The sequence below is a fragment of the Oncorhynchus tshawytscha genome, unplaced genomic scaffold (genome assembly GCF_018296145.1).
Source record: "Oncorhynchus tshawytscha isolate Ot180627B unplaced genomic scaffold, Otsh_v2.0 Un_contig_1793_pilon_pilon, whole genome shotgun sequence".
Taxonomy (NCBI): Eukaryota; Metazoa; Chordata; class Actinopteri; order Salmoniformes; family Salmonidae; genus Oncorhynchus; species Oncorhynchus tshawytscha.
Genome location: NW_024609650.1, coordinates 155,631 through 178,752, shown reverse-complemented (window position 1 = coordinate 178,752; position 23,122 = coordinate 155,631). Strand labels below are relative to the sequence as shown.

The following is a 23,122-nucleotide window of genomic DNA, read 5'->3' as shown; positions in this document are numbered from 1 at the left end:
AGTCCTACACCTAGTCTACACCTAGCCTACAACCAGTCCTACACCTAGTCTACACAGTCCTACACTTAGTCTACACACAGTCCTACACCTAGTCTACAACTAGCCTACAACCAGTCCTACACCTAGTCTACACCTAGCCTACAACCAGTCCTACACCTAGTCTACACAGTCCTACACATAGTCTACACACAGTCCTACACCTAGTCTACACACAGTCCTACACCTAGTCTACACACAGTCCTACACCTAGTCTACACACAGTCATACACATAGTCTACACACAGTCCTACACATAGTCTACACAGTCCTACACTAGTCATACACAGTCTATACACAGTCCTACACATAGTCTACACAGTCCTACACCTAGTCTGCACACAGTCCTACACCTAGTCTACACCTAGTCTACACATAGTCCTACACCTAGTCTGCACACAGTCCTACACCTAGTCTACACAGTCCTACACCTAGTCTACACAGTCCTACCACTAGTCTACACAGTCCTACACCTAGTCTACACCTAGTCTACACACAGTCCTACACCTAGTCTACACACAGTCCTACACCTAGTCTACACAGTCCTACACCTAGTCTACACACAGTCCTACACACAGTCCTACACCTAGTCTACACACAGTCCTACACCTAGTCTACACACAGTCTACACCTAGTCTACACACAGTCCTACACCTAGTCTACACACAGTCTACACCTAGTCTACACACAGTCCTACACCTAGTCTACACACAGTCATACACATAGTCTATACACAGTCCTACACATAGTCTACACAGTCCTACCACTAGTCTACACAGTCCTACACCTAGTCTACACATAGTCTACACCTAGTCTGCACACAGTCCTACACCTAGTCTACACAGTCCTACACATAGTCTACACAGTCCTACACCTAGTCTACACAGTCCTACACCTAGTCTACACCTAGTCTACACACAGTCCTACACATAGTCTACACAGTCCTACACATAGTCTACACAGTCCTACACATAGTCTACACAGTCCTACACCTAGTCTACACAGTCTTACACCTAGTCTACACCTAGTCTACACTCAGTCCTACACAGTCTACACCTAGTCTAAACACAGTCCTACACCTAGTCTACACACAGTCCTACCACTAGTCTACACCTAGCCTACAACCAGTCCTACACCTAGTCTAAACACAGTCTACACCTAGTTTACACACAGTCCTACCACTAGTCTACACCTAGTCTACACAGTCCTACACCTAGTCTAAACACAGTCTACACATAGTCTACACACAGTCCTACCACTAGTCTACACCTAGTCCTACACCTAGTCTAAACACAGTCCTACACACAGTCCTACACATAGTCTTCACCTAGTCTACACACAGTCCTACACCTAGTCTACACACAGTCCTACACCTTGTCTACACCTAGTCTACACACAGTCCTACACCTAGTCTACACACAGTCCTACACCTAGTCTACACACAGTCCTAAACATAGTCTACACCTAGTCCACACCGAGCCTACACCTAGTCTACACAGTCATACACCTAGTCTATACAGTCCTACACCTAGTCTACACCCAGCCCTACACCTAGTCTACACCTAGTCTACACAGTCATACACCTAGTCTATACAGTCCTACACCTAGTCTACACCTAGTCCTACACCTAGTCTACACCTAGTCTACAGACAGACCCACCTGACAGAGAGTAGAGACAGGGCTCTCATCACCATGGTCCTGGCCAGGAGGACCTGCGCTGCAGAGGTCACTCTCCTCAGAGCCATGACCCTGTCGTGGGGGTTCTCCAGCGCTGCGGCCTGCTCCCCCAGAGTCACCCTGCCCGAGGAGCTGTTCTCCACCGCGCCCTGGCAGCCTGGGAAACACACGCAGACACGTGCTGAAGCTGGCGCACAATGTAGAATTACAACCCCACGAAATGGACATATAACAGGTGATCACTGAACCACCCACATTACAGAGAGGACCAGACACATCTGAACCACCCACATTACAGAGAGGACCAGACACATCTGAACCACCCACATTACAGAGAGGACCAGACACATCTGAACCACCCACATTACAGAGAGGACCAGACACATCTGAACCACATTACAGAGAGGACCATTACAGAGAGGACCAGACACATCTGAACCACCCACATTACAGAGAGGACCAGACACATCTGAACCACATTATAGAGAGGACCAGACATCTACAGAGAGGACCAGACACATCTGAACCACCCACATTACAGAGAGGACCACCCACCAGACCCTCACCACCCACATTACAGAGAGGACCAGACACATCTGAACCACCCACATTACAGAGAGGACCAGACACATCTGAACCACCCACATTACAGAGAGGACCAGACACATCTGAACCACCCACATTACAGAGAGGACCAGACACATCTGAACCACCCACATTACAGAGAGGACCAGACACATCTGAACCACCCACATTACAGAGAGGACCAGACACATCTGAACCACCCACATTACAGAGAGGACCAGACACATCTGAACCACCCACATTACAGAGAGGACCAGACACATCTGAACCACCCACATTACAGAGAGGACCAGACACATCTGAACCACCCATCTGAACCACCCACATTACAGAGAGGACCAGACACATCTGAACCACCCACATTACAGAGAGGACCAGACACATCTGAACCACCCACATTACAGAGAGGACCAGACACATCTGAACCACCCACATTACAGAGAGGACCAGACACATCTGAACCACCCACATTACAGAGAGGACCAGACACATCTGAACCACCCACATTACAGAGAGGACCAGACACATCTGAACCACCCACATTACAGAGAGGACCAGACACATCTGAACCACCCACATTACAGAGAGGACCAGACACATCTGAACCACCCACATTACAGAGACCAGACACAGACACATCTACAGAACACCCACACAGAGAGGACCAGACACATCTGAACCACCCACATTACAGAGAGGACCAGACACATCTGAACCACAGAGAGGACCAGACAGACAGAGGACCAGACACATCTGAACCACCCACATTACAGAGAGGACCAGACACATCTGAACCACCCACATTACAGAGAGGACCAGACACATCTCACCCACATTACAGAGAGGACCAGACACATCTGAACCACCCACATTACAGAGAGGACCAGACACATCTGAACCACCCACATTACAGAGAGGACCAGACACATCTGAACCACCCACATTACAGAGAGGACCAGACACATCTGAACCACCCAGACATTACAGAGAGGACCAGACACATCTGAACCACCCACATTACAGAGAGGACCAGACACACATCTGAACCACCCACATTACAGAGAGGACCAGACACATCTGAACCACCCACATTACAGAGAGGACCAGACACATCTGAACCACCCACATTACAGAGAGGACCAGACACATCTGAACCACCCACATTACAGAGAGGACCAGACACATCTGAACCACCCACATTACAGAGAGGACCAGACACATCTGAACCACCCACATTACAGAGAGGACCAGACACATCTGAACCACCCACATTACAGAGAGGACCAGACACATCTGAACCACCCACATTACAGAGAGGACCAGACACATCTGAACCACCCACATTACAGAGAGGACCAGACATCTGAACAGAGAGGACCAGACACATCTGAACCACCCACATTACAGAGAGGACCAGACACATCTGAACCACCCACATTACAGAGAGGACCAGACACATCTGAACCACACATTACAGAGACCAGACACCTGAACCACATTACAGAGAGGACCAGACACATCTTACAGAACAGACACCTGAACCACATTACAGAGAGGACCAGACACATCTGAACCACCCACATTACAGAGAGGACCAGACACATCTGAACCACCCACATTACAGAGAGGACCAGACACATCTGAACCACATTACAGAGAGGACCAGACACATCTACACCCACATTACAGAGAGGACCAGACACATCTGAACCACCCACATTACAGAGAGGACCAGACACATCTGAACACCCACATTACAGAGAGGACCAGACACATCTGAACCACATTACAGAGAGGACCAGACAGACATCTGAACCACCCACATTACAGAGAGGACCAGACACATCTGAACCACCCACATTACAGAGAGACCAGACACATCTGAACCACCCACATTACAGAGAGGACCAGACACATCTGAACCACAGAGGACCAGACACATCTACACCCACATTACAGAGAGGACCAGACACATCTGAACCACCCCACATTACAGAGAGGACCAGACACATCTGAACCACCCACATTACAGAGAGGACCAGACACATCTGAACCACAGACATTACAGAGAGGACCAGACACATCTGAACCACCCACATTACAGAGAGGACCAGACACATCTGAACCACCCACATTAGAGAGGACCAGACACATCTGAACCACCCACATTACAGACCAGACACATCTGAACCACCCACATTACAGAGAGGACCAGACACATCTGAACCACCCACATTACAGAGAGGACCAGACACATCTGAACCACCCACATTACAGAGAGGACCAGACACATCTGACCACATTACAGAGAGGACCAGACACATCTGAACCACCCACATTACAGAGAGGACCAGACACATCTGACCCACCACCCAGACATTACAGATTACAGAGAGGACCAGACACATCATCCACCCACAACAGAGAGGACCAGACACATCTGAACCACCCACATTACAGAGAGGACCAGACACATCTGAACCACATTACAGAGGGACCAGACACATCTGAACCACCCACATTACAGAGAGGACCAGACACATCTGAACCACCCACATTACAGAGAGGACCAGACACATCTGAACAGACATTACAGAGAGGACCAGACACATCTGAACCACCCACATTACAGAGAGGACCAGACACATCTGAACCACCATCACCAGAGAGGACCAGACACATCTGAACCACCCACATTACAGAGAGGACCAGACACATCTGAACCACCCACATTACAGAGAGGACCAGACACATCTGAACCACCCACATTACAGAGAGGACCAGACACATCTGAACCACCCACATTACAGAGAGGACCAGACACATCTGAACCACCCACATTACAGAGAGGACCAGACACATCTGAACCCACATTACAGAGAGGACCAGACACATCTGAACCACCCACATTACAGAGAGGACCAGACACATCTGAACCACCCACCCATTACAGAGAGGACCAGACACATCTGAACCACCCACATTACAGAGAGGACCAGACACATCTGAACCACCCACATTACAGAGAGGACCAGACACATCTGAACACCCACATTACAGAGAGGACCAGACACATCTGAACCACCCACATTACAGAGAGGACCAGACACATCTGAACCACCACATTACAGAGAGGACCAGACACATCTGAACCACCCACATTACAGAGAGGACCAGACACATCTGAACCACCCACATTACAGAGAGGACCAGACACATCTGAACCACCCACATTACAGAGAGGACCAGACACATCTGAACCACCCACATTACAGAGAGGACCAGACACATCTGAACCACCCATTACAGAGAGGACCAGACACATCTGAACCACCCACATTACAGAGAGGACCAGACACATCTGAACCACCCACATTACAGAGAGGACCAGACACATCTGAACCACCCACATTACAGAGAGGACCAGACACATCTGAACCACCCACATTACAGAGAGGACCAGACACATCTGAACCACATTACAGAGAGGACCAGACACATCTGAACCACCCACATTACAGAGAGGACCAGACACATCTGAACCACCCACATTACAGAGAGGGACCAGACACATCTGAACCACCCACATTACAGAGAGGACCAGACACATCTGAACCACATTACAGAGAGGACCAGACACATCTGAACCACCCACATTACAGAGAGGACCAGACACATCTGAACCACATTACAGAGAGGACCAGACACATCTGACCCACATTACAGAGAGGACCAGACACATCTGAACCACCCACATTACAGAACACATCTCAACCACATTTACAGAGAGGACCAGACACATCTGAACCACCCACATTACAGAGAGGACCAGACACATCTATCAGAGAGGACCAGACACATCTGAACCACCCACATTACAGAGAGGACCAGACACATCTCAACCACATTACAGAGAGGACCAGACACATCTGAACCACCCACATTACAGAGAGGACCAGACACATCTACACATTACAGAGAGGACCAGACACATCTGAACCACCCACATTACAGAGAGGACCAGACACATCTGAACACCCACATCAGAACCACTGAACCACATTACAGAGAGGACCAGACACATCTGAACCACCCACATTACAGAGAGGACCAGACACATCTGAACCACCCACATTACAGAGAGGACCAGACACATCTGAACCACCCACATTACAGAGAGGACCAGACACATCTGAACCACCCACATTACAGAGAGGACCAGACACATCTGAACCACCCACATTACAGAGAGGACCAGACACATCTGAACCACATTACAGAGAGGACCAGACACATCTGAACCACCCACATTACAGAGAGGACCAGACACATCTGAACCACCCAAATTACAGAGAGGACCAGACACATCTGAACCACCCACATTACAGAGAGGACCAGACACATCTGAACCACCCACATTACAGAGAGGACCGGACACATCTGAACCACATTACAGAGAGGACCATCTGACACATCTGAACCACCCACATTACAGAGAGGGACCAGACACATCTCACCCACATTACAGAGAGGACCAGACACATCTGAACCACATTACAGAGAGGACCAGACACATCTACAGTGTGTGTGTGTGTGTGTGTGTGTGTGTGTGTGTGTGTGCGTGTGTGTTTTTCAGCCCCTCACCTATCTGCAGCAGAGTCTCCTCCATGCTGTTGGTGGCGGTCACCATGGCTACGGACGCTCCCAGGGGGTCACTGTCGGGGAACTGGACGGCCTCTGGGACGACCCGGCGCTCGCTCAGACCCAACGGTCCCGCCAGCAGCTCAAACTCCTCGTCCCCAGTTAACCTCTCATCCTCATCAACATCCAGCATGTCCCATTCCTCTGTAAGGGTTGTAGAGAATAACAGTCATACTATCAGCCACGTGGTTATAGAGAATAACAGTCATACTATCAGCCACGTGGTTATAGAGAATAACAGTCATACTATCAGCCACGTGGTTATAGAGAATAACAGTCATACTATCAGCCACGTGGTTATAGAGAATAACAGTCATACTATCAGCCACGTGGTTATAGAGAATAACAGTCATACTATCAGCCACGTGGTTATAGAGAATAACAGTCCATACTATCAGCCACGTGGTTATAGAGAATAACAGTCATACTATCAGCCACGTGGTTATAGTCATACTATCAGCCAATAACAGTCCATACTATCAGCGACGTGGTTATAGAGAATAACAGTCATACTATCAGCCACGTGGTTATAGAGAATAACAGTCATACTATCAGCCACGTGGTTATAGAGAATAACAGTCATACTATCAGCCACGTGGTTATAGAGAATAACAGTCATACTATCAGCCACGTGGTTATAGAGAAGCTGGACCAGTCATACTATCAGCCACAAAGCTACAGTGGAACATACTATCAACCATAAAGCTACAGTGGAACCAGTCATACTATCAGCCATAAAGAAATGGACATACTATCAGCCACAGCCATAAAGTGATTATCAGCCAGAATAACAGTCACACTATCAGCCACATGGTTATAGAGAATAACAGTCATACTATCAGCCACGTGGTTATCAGCCATAAGAGAATAGTCAGTGATCAGCTATAAAGCTCAGCCCAGTCATGGTTATAGAGAATAACAGTCATACTATCAGCCACGTGGTTATAGAGAATAACAGTCATACTATCAGCCACGTGGTTATAGAGAATAACAGTCATACTAAAGCCACATGGTTATACTATCAGAATAACAGTCATACTATCAGCCACATTGTTAAAGAGAATAACAGTCATACTATCAGCCACGTGGTTATAGAGAATAACAGTCATACTATCAGCCATAAAGTGGTTATCAGCCAGAATAACCAGTCATACTATCAGCCATGTGGTTATAGAGAATAACACAGTCATACTATCAGCCACATGGTTATAGAGAATAACAGTCATACTATCAGCCACGTGGTTATAGATAAAGCTAACAGTCATACTATCAGCCATAAAGCTACAGTGGACCAGTCATACTATCAGCCATAAAGCTACAGTGGAACCAGTCATACTATCAGCCATAAAGCTACAATGGACCAGTCATACTATCAGCCATAAAGCTACAGTGGAACCAGTCATACTATCAGCCATAAAGCTACAGTGGACCAGTCATACTATCAGCCACGTGGTTATCAGAGAATAACAGTCATACTATCAGCCACGTGGTTATAGAAAATAACAGTCATACTATCAGCCATAAAGCTACAGTGGACCAGTCATACTATCAGCCATAAAGCTACAGTGGACCAGTCATACTATCAGCCATAAAGCTACAGTGGACCAGTCATACTATCAGCCATAAAGCTACATTGGACCAGTCATACTATCAGCCATAAAGCTACAGTGGAACCAGTCATACTATCAGCCATAAAGCTACAATGGACCAGTCATACTATCAGCCACATGGTTATAGAGAATAACAGTCATACTATCAGCCATAAAGCTACAATGGACCAGTCATACTATCAGCCATAAAGCTACAGTGGAACCAGTCATACTATCAGCCATAAAGCTACAGTGGACCAGTCATACTATCAGCCATAAAGCTACAGTGGACCAGTCATACTATCAGCCATAAAGCTACAGTGGACCAGTCATACTATCAGCCATAAAGCTACAGTGGACCAGTCATACTATCAGCCATAAAGCTACAGTGGACCAGTCATACTATCAGCCTTAAAGCTACAGTGGACCAGTCATACTATCAGCCATAAAGCTACAGTGGACCAGTCATACTATCAGCCATAAAGCTACAGTGGACCAGTCATACTATCAGCCTTAAAGCTACAGTGGACCAGTCATACTATCAGCCATAAAGCTACAGTGGAACCAGTCATACTATCAGCCATAAAGCTACAGTGGACCAGTCATACTATCAGCCATAAAGCTACAGTGGAACCAGTCATACTATCAGCCATAAAGCTACAGTGGACCAGTCATACTATCAGCCATAAAGCTACAGTGGACCAGTCATACTATCAGCCATAAAGCTACAGTGGACCAGTCATACTATCAGCCATAAAGCTACAGTGGACCAGTCATACTATCAGCCATAAAGCTACAGTGGAACCAGTCATACTATCAGCCATAAAGCTACAGTGGAACCAGTCATACTATCAGCCATAAAGCTACAGTGGACCAGTCATACTATCAGCCATAAAGCTACAGTGGAACCAGTCATACTATCAGCCATAAAGCTACAGTGGAATGTGACGACCCTCCCACTCTGTCTGCCGTATTCTCTCTCTGTTATTTCCTTATTAGGATGCTGGTGGGCGGAGTTGGGAGGGTCGTCAGCTACATGGGAAACACCTGGGCCCGGTGTCTCCCAGGATAAATACACCACTTCCCCATTCATGGTGAATCATCCTGGTTAAGCAGAACCGGTACCTTCATAGACACTGTCCTGCTTCCCCAAGAGGTCCGGGGCCAGTCCTTTATACCTGAACATGGACCACGACACGTGTTAGTGATCACAACGTCATCTTGTCACTGTTACACAGTGTGTATCGAATCTTAAGTTTTAGTTGTACAACACAAGAGTCACAAGTCTGTAATTAAAAAAAATCTGGCGCGTCACCTTCTGTCCGCCACTGACCTCTCCGTCACGGGGACTGTGGTTTTACTCTTAACCGCCAGGTGTTTGTCCCGACAGCTACCACAGAGGAGGTAGTAGGGGTTGCCGCTGCCGCACTCCCCTCCGAACCATCCGTCTACGTAGGAGCCGTTGCTCCGGTAACCCTGCCGGTTGGCACTGCGCCCGCAGCCAGGGTGGCTCTTCTTCATGTGCTGGTTGAAGTTGGCAACGCTAGCCTCACACAACTCACACACTACCACCTCGTCTCGTTCCTCTGTCTCACACACATGCTGCCAGGGGACAGGGAGGGGAGGGAGGGGACACGGAGACAGGGAGGGGGAGGGGGGGGACACGGAGACAGGGAGGGGACACGGAGACAGGGAGGGGAGGGAGGGGACATGGAGACAGGGAGGGGACACGGAGACAGGGAGGAGAGGGAGGGGACATGGAGACAGGGAGGGGACATGGAGACAGGGAGGGGACACAGAGACAGGGAGGGGACACGGAGACAGGGAGGGGAGGGAGGGGACATGGAGACAGGGAGGGGACACGGAGACAGGGAGGGGACACGGAGACAGGGAGGGGACACGGAGACAGGGAGGGGACATGGAGACAGGGAGGGGACACGGAGACAGGGAGGGGACACGGAGACAGGGAGGGGGACACAGAGACAGGGAGGGGACATGGAGACAGGGAGGGAGGGGACATGGAGACAGGGAGGGGACACGGAGACAGGGGAGGGGACAGGGAGACAGGGAGGGGACATGGAGACAGGGAGGGGACATGGAGACAGGGAGGGGACACGGAGACAGGGGGGGACACGGAGACAGGGAGGAGAGGGGAGACAGAGAGGAGAGGGAGGGGACATGGAGACAGGGAGGAGGGAGGGGACAGGAGGGAGGGACAGGACACAGAGAGGAGAGGGAGGGGACATGGAGACAGGGAGGGGACACGGAGACAGGGAGGGGGAGGGGACACAGAGACAGGGAGGAGAGGGAGGGGACACGGAGACAGGGAGGGAGGGGACAGGGGACAGGGAGGGGACACAGAGACAGGGAGGAGAGGGAGGGGACATGGAGACAGGGAGGGGACACGGAGACAGGGAGGGGACAGGGAGACAGAGAGGAGAGGAGAGGGGGGACACGGAGACAGGGAGGGACAGGGAGGGGAGGGAGGGAGGGGACACGGAGACAGGGAGGAGAGGGAGGGGACATGGAGACAGGGAGGGGGAGGGGACAGGAGACAGGGAGGGGACACACAGACAGGGAGGAGAGGGAGGGGACATGGAGACAGGGGGGACAGGGAGACAGGGAGGGGGAGGGGACACGGAGACAGGGAGGAGGGAGGGGACACGGAGACAGGGAGGAGAGGGAGGGGACAGGGAGACAGGGAGGAGAGGGGGGACAGGGAGACAGGGAGAGAGGGAGGGGACAGGGAGACAGGGGAGGGGAGGGACACGGGACAGGAGACAGGGAGGAGGACACGGGGGAGACAGAGAGGAGAGGGAGGGGACACGGAGACAGGAGAGGGAGGAGGGAGGGGGGACACGGAGAGGAGGGAGGGGACACGGAGACAGGGAGGAGAGGGAGGGGACAGGGAGACAGGGAGGAGAGGGAGGGGACACGGGGAGACAGGGAGACAGGAGACAGAGAGGGGAGGGAGGGGACACGGAGACAGAGAGGGGAGGAGGGGACACAGAGACAGAGAGGAGAGGGAGGGGACACGGAGACAGAGAGGGAGGGAGGGAGGGAGAGAGGGAGGGGACACGGAGACAGAGAGGAGAGGGAGGGGACAGGGAGACAGGAGGAGAGGGAGGGGACAGGGAGACAGGGAGGAGAGGGAGGGGACACGGAGACAGGGAGGGGAGACGGGGGACAGAGAGGGGAGGGAGGGGACACGGACAGAGGAGGGAGGGGACAGGAGACAGGGAGGGAGAGGGAGGGGACAGGGAGACAGGGAGGAGGGGGGGGGACACAGGGGACAGAGAGGGAGGAGAGGGAGGGGACACAGAGACAGGGGAGGGGAGGGGGAGGGGAGGGAGGGGGGACATGGAGACAGGGAGGGGAGGGAGGGGACATGGAGACAAGAGGGGAGGGAGGGGACATGGAGACAGGGAGGGGAGGGGACATGGAGACATGGAGGGGATGGGGAGGGGGACATGGAGACCGGGAGGGGAGGGAGGGGACATGGAGACAGGGAGGGGAGGGAGGGGACATGGAGACAGGGAGGGGAGGGACATGGAGACAGGGAGGGGAGGGAGGGGACATGGGAGACGTAAACACAAAGTCAGTTCATATCTAGGACATCAATAGCATGATGCCACTAACAGACAGGTGAGTATGACAGCAGTAGAGACAACATAATACCATAGCAACAAGATGATTAGCCATGAATTAACCACAAGCAACAAGACTTGATGATCAATGCCACCCACTGTAATCACCATTAGCATGTTAGCGTTCCACCTGATTTACTAGCAAAAACCCCATTGACATCCCATCCACGCATGCTAGTTAGGGCAACGACAGAAATCACTGCCATGGGCAGTCAGTGGCAGAGCATGATGCAATGTGTGTATGTGTGTGTGTGTGAGTGAGAGTTTGAGCATGTGTGTGTGTGTGTGTGTGTGTGTGTGTGTGTGTGTGTGTGTGTATATGTGTGTGTGTGTGTGTGTGTGTGTGTGTGTGTGAGTGAGTGAGTGAGAGTTTGAGCATGTGTGTGTGTGTGTGTGTGTATGTGTATGTGTGTGTGTGTGTGTGAGAGTTTGAGCATGTGTGTGTGTGTGTGAGAGAGAGAGATAGTTTGAGAATGTGTGTGTATGTGTGTGTGTGCGTGCGTGTTGGAGTGTGTGATAGTGAGTAAGCATCAACCTCTCTAAGCAGACAGTAAGCATGTACAGCATCCAAGTGAATGAGTGTGTGAGTGAAAGTTAGCTGGTGAGAGTCTAAATCCTAAACTTCCACATCAGTCTCCCCACTGAGAGTGAGACGTTTAGTGACGTGGAAAGTCAGGATGAAGACCTTATTAGTCAAGGCGAGGAAAAGGAAGCAACAAAACCCTGCACACACACCCATGTTGGCCAGTCCAGTACCTCTGGGATCCACATGCCCAGGATGTCAGTGTCGCTGGCCAGGTCCTGACCGAACATGGCCTCCATGGTCTCCTCGTCCAGCTCCAGCTCCAGCTCCTCGTCGAGGTTAAAGTCATACAGAGGTCCAGTGTCCTGCTGTAGGGCACTGCCCTCTCTACGAGCCTGGCTGTGATGGGCCTGCACCGAGCGGTACAGACCAGCTACAGGAGAGGGTACATGTTACAACAGCACCGAGCGGTACAGACCAGCTACAGGAGAGGGTATATGTTAGAGCAGTACAGACCAGCTACAGGAGAGGGTATATGTTAGAGCAGTACAGACCAGCTACAGGAGAGGGTATATGTTAGAGCAGTACAGACCAGCTACAGGAGAGGGTATATGTTAGAATAGAGGAGAGGGTATATGTTAGAATAGAATAGAGGAGAGGGTATATGTTATAATAGAATAGAGGAGAGGGTATATGTTAGAATAGTATAGAGGAGAGGGTATATGTTAGAATAGAATAGAGGAGAGGGTATATGTTATAATAGAATAGAGGAGAGGGTATATGTTATAATAGAATAGAGGAGAGGGGGTATATGTTATAATAGAATAGAGAGAGAGGGTATATGTTATAATAGAATAGAGGAGAGGGTATATGTTATAATAGAATAGAGGAGAGGGTATATGTTATAATAGAGGAGAGGGTATATGTTATAGGAGAGGGGGTATATGTTATAATAGAATAGAGGAGAGGGTATATGTTATAATAGAATAGAGGAGAGGGTATATGTTATAATAGAATAGAGGAGAGGGTATATGTTATAATAGAATAGAGGAGAGGGTATATGTTATAATAGAATAGAGGAGAGGGTATATGTTATAATAGAATAGAGGAGAGGGTTATATAGTTATATGTTATAGAATAGAGGAGAGGGTATATGTTAGAATAGAATAGAGGAGAGGGTATATGTTATAATAGAATAGAGGAGAGGGTATATGTTAGAATAGAATAGAGGAGAGGGTATATGTTAGAATAGTATAGAGGAGAGGGTATATGTTAGAATAGAATAGAGGAGAGGGTATATGTTATAATAGAGGAGAGGAGAGGGTATATGTTATAATAGAGGAGAGGGTATATGTTAGAATAGAATAGAGGAGAGGGTATATGTTATAATAGAGGAGAGGGTATATGTTATAATAGTATAGAGGAGAGGGTATATGTTATAATAGAATAGAGGAGAGGGTATATGTTAGAATAGAATAGAGGAGAGGGTATATGTTATAATAGAATAGAGGAGAGGGTATATGTTATAATAGAATAGAGGAGAGGGTATATGTTATAATAGAATAGAGGAGAGGGTATATGTTATAATAGAATAGAGGAGAGGGTATATGTTATAATAGAATAGAGGAGAGGGTATATGTTATAATAGAATAGAGGAGAGGGTATATGTTATAATAGTATAGAGGAGAGGGTATATGTTATAATAGAATAGAGGAGAGGGTATATGTTATAATAGTATAGAGGAGAGGGTATATGTTATAATAGTATAGAGGAGAGGGTATATGTTATAATAGAATAGAGGAGAGGGTATATGTTATAATAGAATAGAGGAGAGGGTATATGTTATAATAGAATAGAGGAGAGGGTATATGTTATAATAGAATAGAATAGAGGAGAGGGTATATGTTATAATAGAATAGAGGAGAGGAGAGGGTATATGTTAGAATAGAATAGAGGAGAGGGTATATGTTAGAATAGTATAGAGGAGAGGGTATATGTTATAATAGAATAGAGGAGAGGGTATATGTTATAATAGTATAGAGGAGAGGGTATATGTTATAATAGAATAGAGGAGAGGGTATATGTTATAATAGAATAGAGGAGAGGGTATATGTTATAATAGAATAGAGGAGAGGAGAGGGGTATATGTTATAATAGAATAGAGAGAGGGTATATGTTATAATAGAATAGAGGAGAGGGTATATGTTAGAATAGAAGGAGAGAGGGTATATGTTATAATAGAATAGAGGAGAGGGTATATGTTATAATAGAATAGAGGAGAGGGTATATGTTAGAATAGAATAGAGGAGAGGGTATATGTTAGAATAGTATAGAGGAGAGGGTATATGTTAGAATAGTATAGAGGAGAGGGTATATGTTAGAATAGTATAGAGGAGAGAGGAGAGGGTATATGTTAGAATAGAATAGAGGAGAGGGTATATGTTAGAATAGTATAGAGGAGAGGGTATATGTTAGAATAGTATAGAGGAGAGGGTATATGTTATAATAGTATAGAGGAGAGGGTATATGTTAGAATAGAATAGAGGAGAGGGTATATGTTAGAATAGAATAGAGGAGAGGGTATATGTTATAATAGTATAGAGGAGAGGGTATATGTTAGAATAGAATAGAGGAGAGGGTATATGTTATAATAGAATAGAGGAGAGGGTATATGTTAGAATAGAATAGAGGAGAGGGTATATGTTATAATAGAATAGAGGAGAGGGTATATGTTATAATAGTATAGAGGAGAGGGGTATATGTTATAATAGAATAGAGGAGAGGGTATATGTTATAATAGAATAGAGGAGAGGGTATATGTTATAATAGAATAGAGGAGAGGGTATATGTTATAATAGTATAGAGGAGAGGGTATATGTTAGAATAGAATAGAGGAGAGGGTATATGTTATAATAGAATAGAGGAGAGGGTATATGTTATAATAGAATAGAGGAGAGGGTATATGTTATAATAGAATAGAGGAGAGGAGTATATATGTTATAATAGAATAGAGGAGAGGGTATATGTTAGAATAGAATAGAGGAGAGGGTATATGTTAGAATAGTATAGAGGAGAGGGTATATGTTATAATAGAATAGAGAGAGGGTATATGTTATAATAGAATAGAGGAGGAGAGGGTATATGTTATAATAGAATAGAGGAGAGGGTATATGTTATAATAGTATAGAGGAGGAGAGGGTATATGTTATAATAGAATAGAGAGGAGAGGGTATATGTTAGAATAGAATAGATGGAGAGGGTATATGTTATAATAGAATAGAGGAGAGGGTATATGTTATAATAGTATAGAGGAGAGGGTATATGTTATAATAGAATAGAGGAGAGGGTATATGTTATAATAGAATAGAGGAGAGGGTATATGTTATAATAGAATAGAGGAGAGGGTATATGTTAGAATAGAATAGAGAGAGGGTATATGTTATAATAGAATAGAGGAGAGGGTATATGTTATAATAGAATAGAGGAGAGGGTATATGTTATAATAGAATAGAGGAGAGGGTATATGTTATAATAGAATAGAGGAGAGGGTATATGTTATAGATAGAATAGAGGAGGGGTATATGTTATAATAGAATAGAGGAGAGGGTATATGTTATAATAGTATAGAGGAGAGGGTATATGTTAGAATAGAATAGAGGAGAGGGTATATGTTATAATAGAATAGAGGAGAGGGTATATGTTATAATAGAATAGAGGAGAGGGTATATGTTATAATAGTATAGAGGAGAGGGTATATGTTATAATAGAATAGAGGAGAGGGTATATGTTAGAATAGAATAGAGGAGAGGGTATATGTTAGAATAGTATAGAGGAGAGGGTATATGTTATAATAGAATAGAGGAGAGGGTATATGTTATAATAGAATAGAGGAGAGGGTATATGTTATAATAGAATAGAGGAGAGGGTATATGTTATAATAGAATAGAGGAGAGGGAGAGGAGGGTATATGTTATAATAGAATAGAGGAGAGGGTATATGTTAGAATAGAATAGAGGAGAGGGTATATGTTATAATAGAATAGAGGAGAGGGTATATGTTATAATAGAATAGAGGAGAGGGTATATGTTATAATAGAATAGAGGAGAGGGTATATGTTAGAATAGAATAGAGGAGAGGGTATATGTTATAATAGAATAGAGGAGAGGGTATATGTTATAATAGAATAGAGGAGAGGGTATATGTTAGAATAGAATAGAATAGAGGAGAGGGTATATGTTATAATAGAATAGATAGTATAGAGAGGGTATATGTTATAATAGTATAGAGGAGAGGGTATATGTTATAATAGAATAGAGGAGAGGGTATATGTTAGAATAGAATAGAGGAGAGGGTATATGTTAGAATAGAATAGATAGAGGAGAGGGTATATGTTATAATAGAATAGAGGAGAGGGTATATGTTATAATAGAGGAGAGGGTATATGTTATAATAGAATATATGAGGAGAGGGTATATGTTATAATAGAATAGAGGAGAGGGTATATGTTAGAATAGAATAGAGGAGAGGGTATATGTTATAATAGAATAGAGGAGAGGGTATATGTTATAATAGAATAGAGGAGAGGGTATATGTTATAATAGAATAGAGGAGAGGGTATATGTTATAATAGAATAGAGGAGAGGGTATATGTTAGAATAGAATAGAGGAGAGGGTATATGTTAGAATAGTATAGAGGAGAGGGTATATGTTAGAATAGTATAGAGGAGAGGGTATATGTTATAATAGAATAGAGGAGAGGGTATATGTTATAATAGAATAGAGGAGAGGAGAGGGTATATGTTATAATAGAATAGAGGAGAGGGTATATGTTAGAATAGAATAGAGGAGAGGGTATATGTTATAATAGAATAGAGGAGAGGGTATATGTTAGAATAGAATAGAGGAGAGGGTATATGTTAGAATAGAATAGAGGAGAGGGTATATGTTAGAATAGAATAGAGGAGAGGGTATATGTTAGAATAGTATAGAGGAGAGGAGAGGGTATGTTATAATAGTATAGAGGAGAGGGTATATGTTATAATAGTATAGAGGAGAGGGTATATGTTATAATAGAATAGAGAATAGAGGAGAGGGTATATGTTAGAATAGAATAGAGGAGAGGGTATATGTTATAATAGAATAGAGGAGAGGGTATATGTTATAATAGAATAGAGGAGAGGGTATATGTTATAATAGAATAGAGGAGAGGGTATATGTTATAATAGAATAGAGGAGAGGGTATATGTTATAATAGAATAGAGGAGAGGGTATATGTTATAATAGTATAGAGGAGAGGGTATATGTTATAATAGAGAGGGAGAGGGTATATGTTATAATAGAATAGAGGAGAGGGTATATGTTATAATAGTATAGAGGAGAGGGTATATGTTATAATAGAATAGAGGAGAGGGTATATGTTATAATAGAATAGAGGAGAGGGTATATGTTATAATAGAATAGAGGAGAGGGTATATGTTATAATAGAATAGAGGAGAGGGTATATGTTATAATAGAATAGAGGAGAGGGTATATGTTATAATAGAATAGAGGAGAGGGTATATGTTATAATAGAATAGAGGAGAGGGTATATGTTATAATAGAATAGAGGAGAGGGTATATGTTATAATAGAATAGAGGAGAGGGTATATGTTATAATAGAATAGAGGAGAGGGTATATGTTATAATAGAATAGAGGAGAGGGTATATGTTAGAATAGAATAGAGGAGAGGGTATATGTTATAATAGAATAGAGGAGAGGGTATATGTTATAATAGAATAGAGGAGAGGGTATATGTTATAATAGTATAGAGGAGAGGGTATATGTTATAATAGAATAGAGGAGAGGGTATATGTTATAATAGTATAGAGGAGAGGAGAGGGTATATGTTATAATAGAATAGAGGAGAGGGTATATGTTATAATAGAATAGAGGAGAGGGTATATGTTATAATAGAATAGAGGAGAGGGTATATGTTATAATAGTATAGAGGAGAGGAGGGGTATATGTTATAATAGTATAGAGGAGAGGGTATATGTTATAATAGAATAGAGGAGAGGGTATATGTTATAATAGTATAGAGGAGAGGGTATATGTTATAATAGTATAGAGGAGAGGGTATATGTTAGAATAGAATAGAGGAGAGGGTATATGTTATAATAGAATAGAGGAGAGGAGAGGGTATATGTTAGAATAGAATAGAGGAGAGGGTATATGTTATAATAGAATAGAGGAGAGGGTATATGTTAGAATAGAGGAGAGGGTATATGTTATAATAGAATAGAGGAGAGGGTATATGTTAGAATAGAATAGAGGAGAGGGTATATGTTAGAATAGTATAGAGGAGAGGGTATATGTTAGAATAGTATAGAGGAGAGGGTATATGTTATAATAGAATAGAGGAGAGGGTATATGTTATAATAGAATAGAGGAGAGGGTATATGTTAGAATAGAATAGAGGAGAGGGGTATATGTTATAATAGAATAGAGGAGAGGGTATATGTTATAATAGAATAGAGGAGAGGAGAGGTATATGTTATAATAGTATAGAGGAGAGGGTATATGTTATAATAGAATAGAGGAGAGGGTATATGTTATAATAGAATAGAGGAGAGGGTATATGTTATAATAGAAGAGTAGAGGAGAGGGTATATGTTATAATAGAATAGAGGAGAGGGTATATGTTATAATAGAATAGAGGAGAGGGTATATGTTAGAATAGAATAGAGGAGAGGGTATATGTTATAATAGAATAGAGTAGAGGAGAGGAGAGGGTATATGTTAGAATAGTATAGAGGAGAGGAGAGGGTATATGTTATAATAGAATAGAGGAGAGGGTATATGTTAGAATAGAATAGAGGAGAGGGTATATGTTAGAATAGAATAGAGGAGAGGGTATATGTTATAATAGAATAGAGGAGAGGGTATATGTTAGAATAGAATAGAGGAGAGGGTATATGTTAGAATAGAATAGAGGAGAGGGGTATATGTTAGAATAGAATAGAGGAGAGGAGAGGGTATATGTTAGAATAGAATAGAGGAGAGGGTATATGTTAGAATAGAATAGAGGAGAGGAGAGGGTATATGTTAGAATAGAATAGAGGAGAGGAGAGGGTATATGTTAGAATAGTATAGAGGAGAGGAGAGGGTATATGTTATAATAGAATAGAGGAGAGGGTATATGTTATAATAGAATAGAGGAGAGGGTATATGTTATAATAGAATAGAGGAGAGGGTATATGTTATAATAGAATAGAGGAGAGGGTATATGTTATAATAGAATAGAGGAGAGGGTATATGTTATAATAGAATAGAGGAGAGGAGAGGGTATATGTTATAATAGAATAGAGGAGAGGAGAGGGTATATGTTATAATAGTATAGAGGAGAGGGTATATGTTAGAATAGTATAGAGGAGAGGGTATATGTTAGAATAGAATAGAGGAGAGGGTATATGTTATAATAGAATAGAGGAGAGGGTATATGTTATAATAGAATAGAGGAGAGGGTATATGTTATAATAGAATAGAGGAGAGGGTATATGTTAGAATAGAATAGAGGAGAGGGTATATGTTAGAATAGTATAGAGGAGAGGGGGTATATGTTATAATAGAATAGAGGAGAGGGGTATATGTTATAATAGAATAGAGGAGAGGGTATATGTTAGAATAGAATAGAGGAGAGGGTATATGTTATAATAGAATAGAGGAGAGGGTATATGTTAGAATAGAATAGAGGAGAGGGTATATGTTAGAATAGAATAGAGGAGAGGGTTATATGTATATAATAGATAGAGGAGAGGGTATATGTTAGAATAGAATAGAGGAGAGGGTATATGTTAGAATAGAATAGAGGAGAGGGTATATGTTATAATAGAATAGAGGAGAGGGTATATGTTATAATAGAATAGAGGAGAGGGTATATGTTAGAATAGAATAGAGGAGAGGGTATATGTTATAATAGAATAGAGGAGAGGGTATATGTTAGAATAGAATAGAGGAGAGGGTATATGTTAGAATAGAATAGAGGAGAGGGTATATGTTATAATAGAATAGAGGAGAGGGTATATGTTATAATAGAATAGAGGAGAGGAGAGGGTATATGTTATAATAGAATAGAGGAGAGGGTATATGTTATAATAGAATAGAGGAGAGGGTATATGTTATAATAGAATAGAGGAGAGGGTATATGTTATAATAGTATAGAGGAGAGGGTATATGTTATAATAGAATAGAGGAGAGGGTATATGTTATAATAGAATAGAGGAGAGGGTATATGTTATAATAGTATAGAGGAGAGGGTATATGTTATAATAGTATAGAGGAGAGGAGAGGGTATATGTTATAATAGAATAGAGGAGAGGAGAGGGTATATGTTATAATAGAATAGAGGAGAGGGTATATGTTAGAATAGAATAGAGGAGAGGGTATATGTTAGAATAGAGGAGAGGGTATATGTTATAATAGTATAGAGGAGAGGGTATATGTTAGAATAGTATAGAGGAGAGGGTATATGTTAGAATAGTATAGAGGAGAGGGTATATGTTAGAATAGAATAGAGGAGAGGAGAGGGTATATGTTAGAATAGAATAGAGGAGAGGAGAGGGTATATGTTAGAATAGAATAGAGGAGAGGAGAGGGTATATGTTATAATAGAATAGAGGAGAGGGTATATGTTATAATAGAATAGAGGAGAGGGTATATGTTATAATAGAATAGAGGAGAGGGTATATGTTAGAATAGAATAGAGGAGAGGGTATATGTTAGAATAGAATAGAGGAGGGTATATGTTATAATAGAATTATATGTTATAATAGAATAGAGGAGAGGGTATATGTTAGAATAGAATAGAGGAGAGGGTATATGTTAGAATAGTATAGAGGAGAGGGTATATGTTAGAATAGAATAGAGGAGAGGGTATATGTTAGAATAGTATAGAGGAGAGGAGAGGGTATATGTTAGAATAGAATAGAGGAGAGGGTATATGTTATAATAGAATAGAGGAGAGGGTATATGTTATAATAGAATAGAGGAGAGGGTATATGTTAGAATAGAATAGAGGAGAGGGTATATGTTAGAATAGAATAGAGGAGAGGGTATATGTTAGAATAGAATAGAGGAGAGGGTATATGTTATAATAGTATAGAGGAGAGGGTATATGTTATAATAGAATAGAGGAGAGGGTATATGTTATAATAGAATAGAGGAGAGGGTATATGTTATAATAGAATAGAGGAGAGGGTATATGTTATAATAGTATAGAGGAGAGGGTATATGTTATAATAGAATAGAGGAGAGGAGAGGGTATATGTTATAATAGAATAGAGGAGAGGGTATATGTTATAATAGAATAGAGGAGAGGGTATATGTTATAATAGAATAGAGGAGAGGGTATATGTTATAATAGTATAGAGGAGAGGGTATATGTTATAATAGAATAGAGGAGAGGGTATATGTTATAATAGTATAGAGGAGAGGGTATATGTTATAATAGTATAGAGGAGAGGGTATATGTTATAATAGAATAGAGGAGAGGGTATATGTTATAATAGAATAGAGGAGAGGGTATATGTTATAATAGAATAGAGGAGAGGGTATATGTTAGAATAGTATAGAGGAGAGGGTATATGTTATAATAGAATAGAGGAGAGGGGGTATATGTTATAATAGAATAGAGGAGAGGGTATATGTTAGAATAGAATAGAGGAGAGGGTAGAATATGTTAGGAATAGAGGAGAGGGTATATGTTATAATAGAATAGAGGAGAGGGTATATGTTATAATAGAATAGAGGAGAGGGTATATGTTATAATAGAATAGAGGAGAGGGTATATGTTATAATAGAATAGAGGAGAGGGTATATGTTAGAATAGAATAGAGGAGAGGGTATATGTTATAATAGAATAGAGGAGAGGGTATATGTTATAATAGTATAGAGGAGAGGGTATATGTTATAATAGAATAGAGGAGAGGGTATATGTTATAATAGAATAGAGGAGAGGGTATATGTTAGAATAGAGGAGAGGAGAGGGTATATGTTATAATAGAATAGAGGAGAGGGTATATGTTATAATAGAATAGAGGAGAGGGTATATGTTAGAATAGAATAGAGGAGAGGGTATATGTTATAATAGAATAGAGGAGAGGGTATATGTTATAATAGAATAGAGGAGAGGGTATATGTTAGAATAGAATAGAGGAGAGGGTATATGTTATAATAGAATAGAGGAGAGGAGAGGAGAGGGTATATGTTAGAATAGTATAGAGGAGAGGGTAGGGTATATGTTATAATAGAATAGAGGAGAGGGTATATGTTAGAATAGTATAGAGGAGAGGGTATATGTTAGAATAGAATAGAGGAGAGGGTATAT

The 23,122-nt window shown here is 43.1% G+C and overlaps 1 protein-coding gene across 1 annotated transcript in view; it reads right to left on the bottom strand.

The window, feature by feature from the left end:
- The window catches only part of LOC112239810 (probable E3 ubiquitin-protein ligase HERC1), a 211,754-nt gene that overhangs the window by 64,129 nt on the left and 124,503 nt on the right, over nucleotides 1–23,122 (bottom strand). The window contains 5 exon segments of the mRNA XM_042316629.1: nucleotides 1,696–1,870; nucleotides 6,943–7,143; nucleotides 9,714–9,766; nucleotides 9,922–10,190; nucleotides 12,971–13,191. Coding sequence (XP_042172563.1) covers nucleotides 1,696–1,870; nucleotides 6,943–7,143; nucleotides 9,714–9,766; nucleotides 9,922–10,190; nucleotides 12,971–13,191 — 919 coding nt within the window.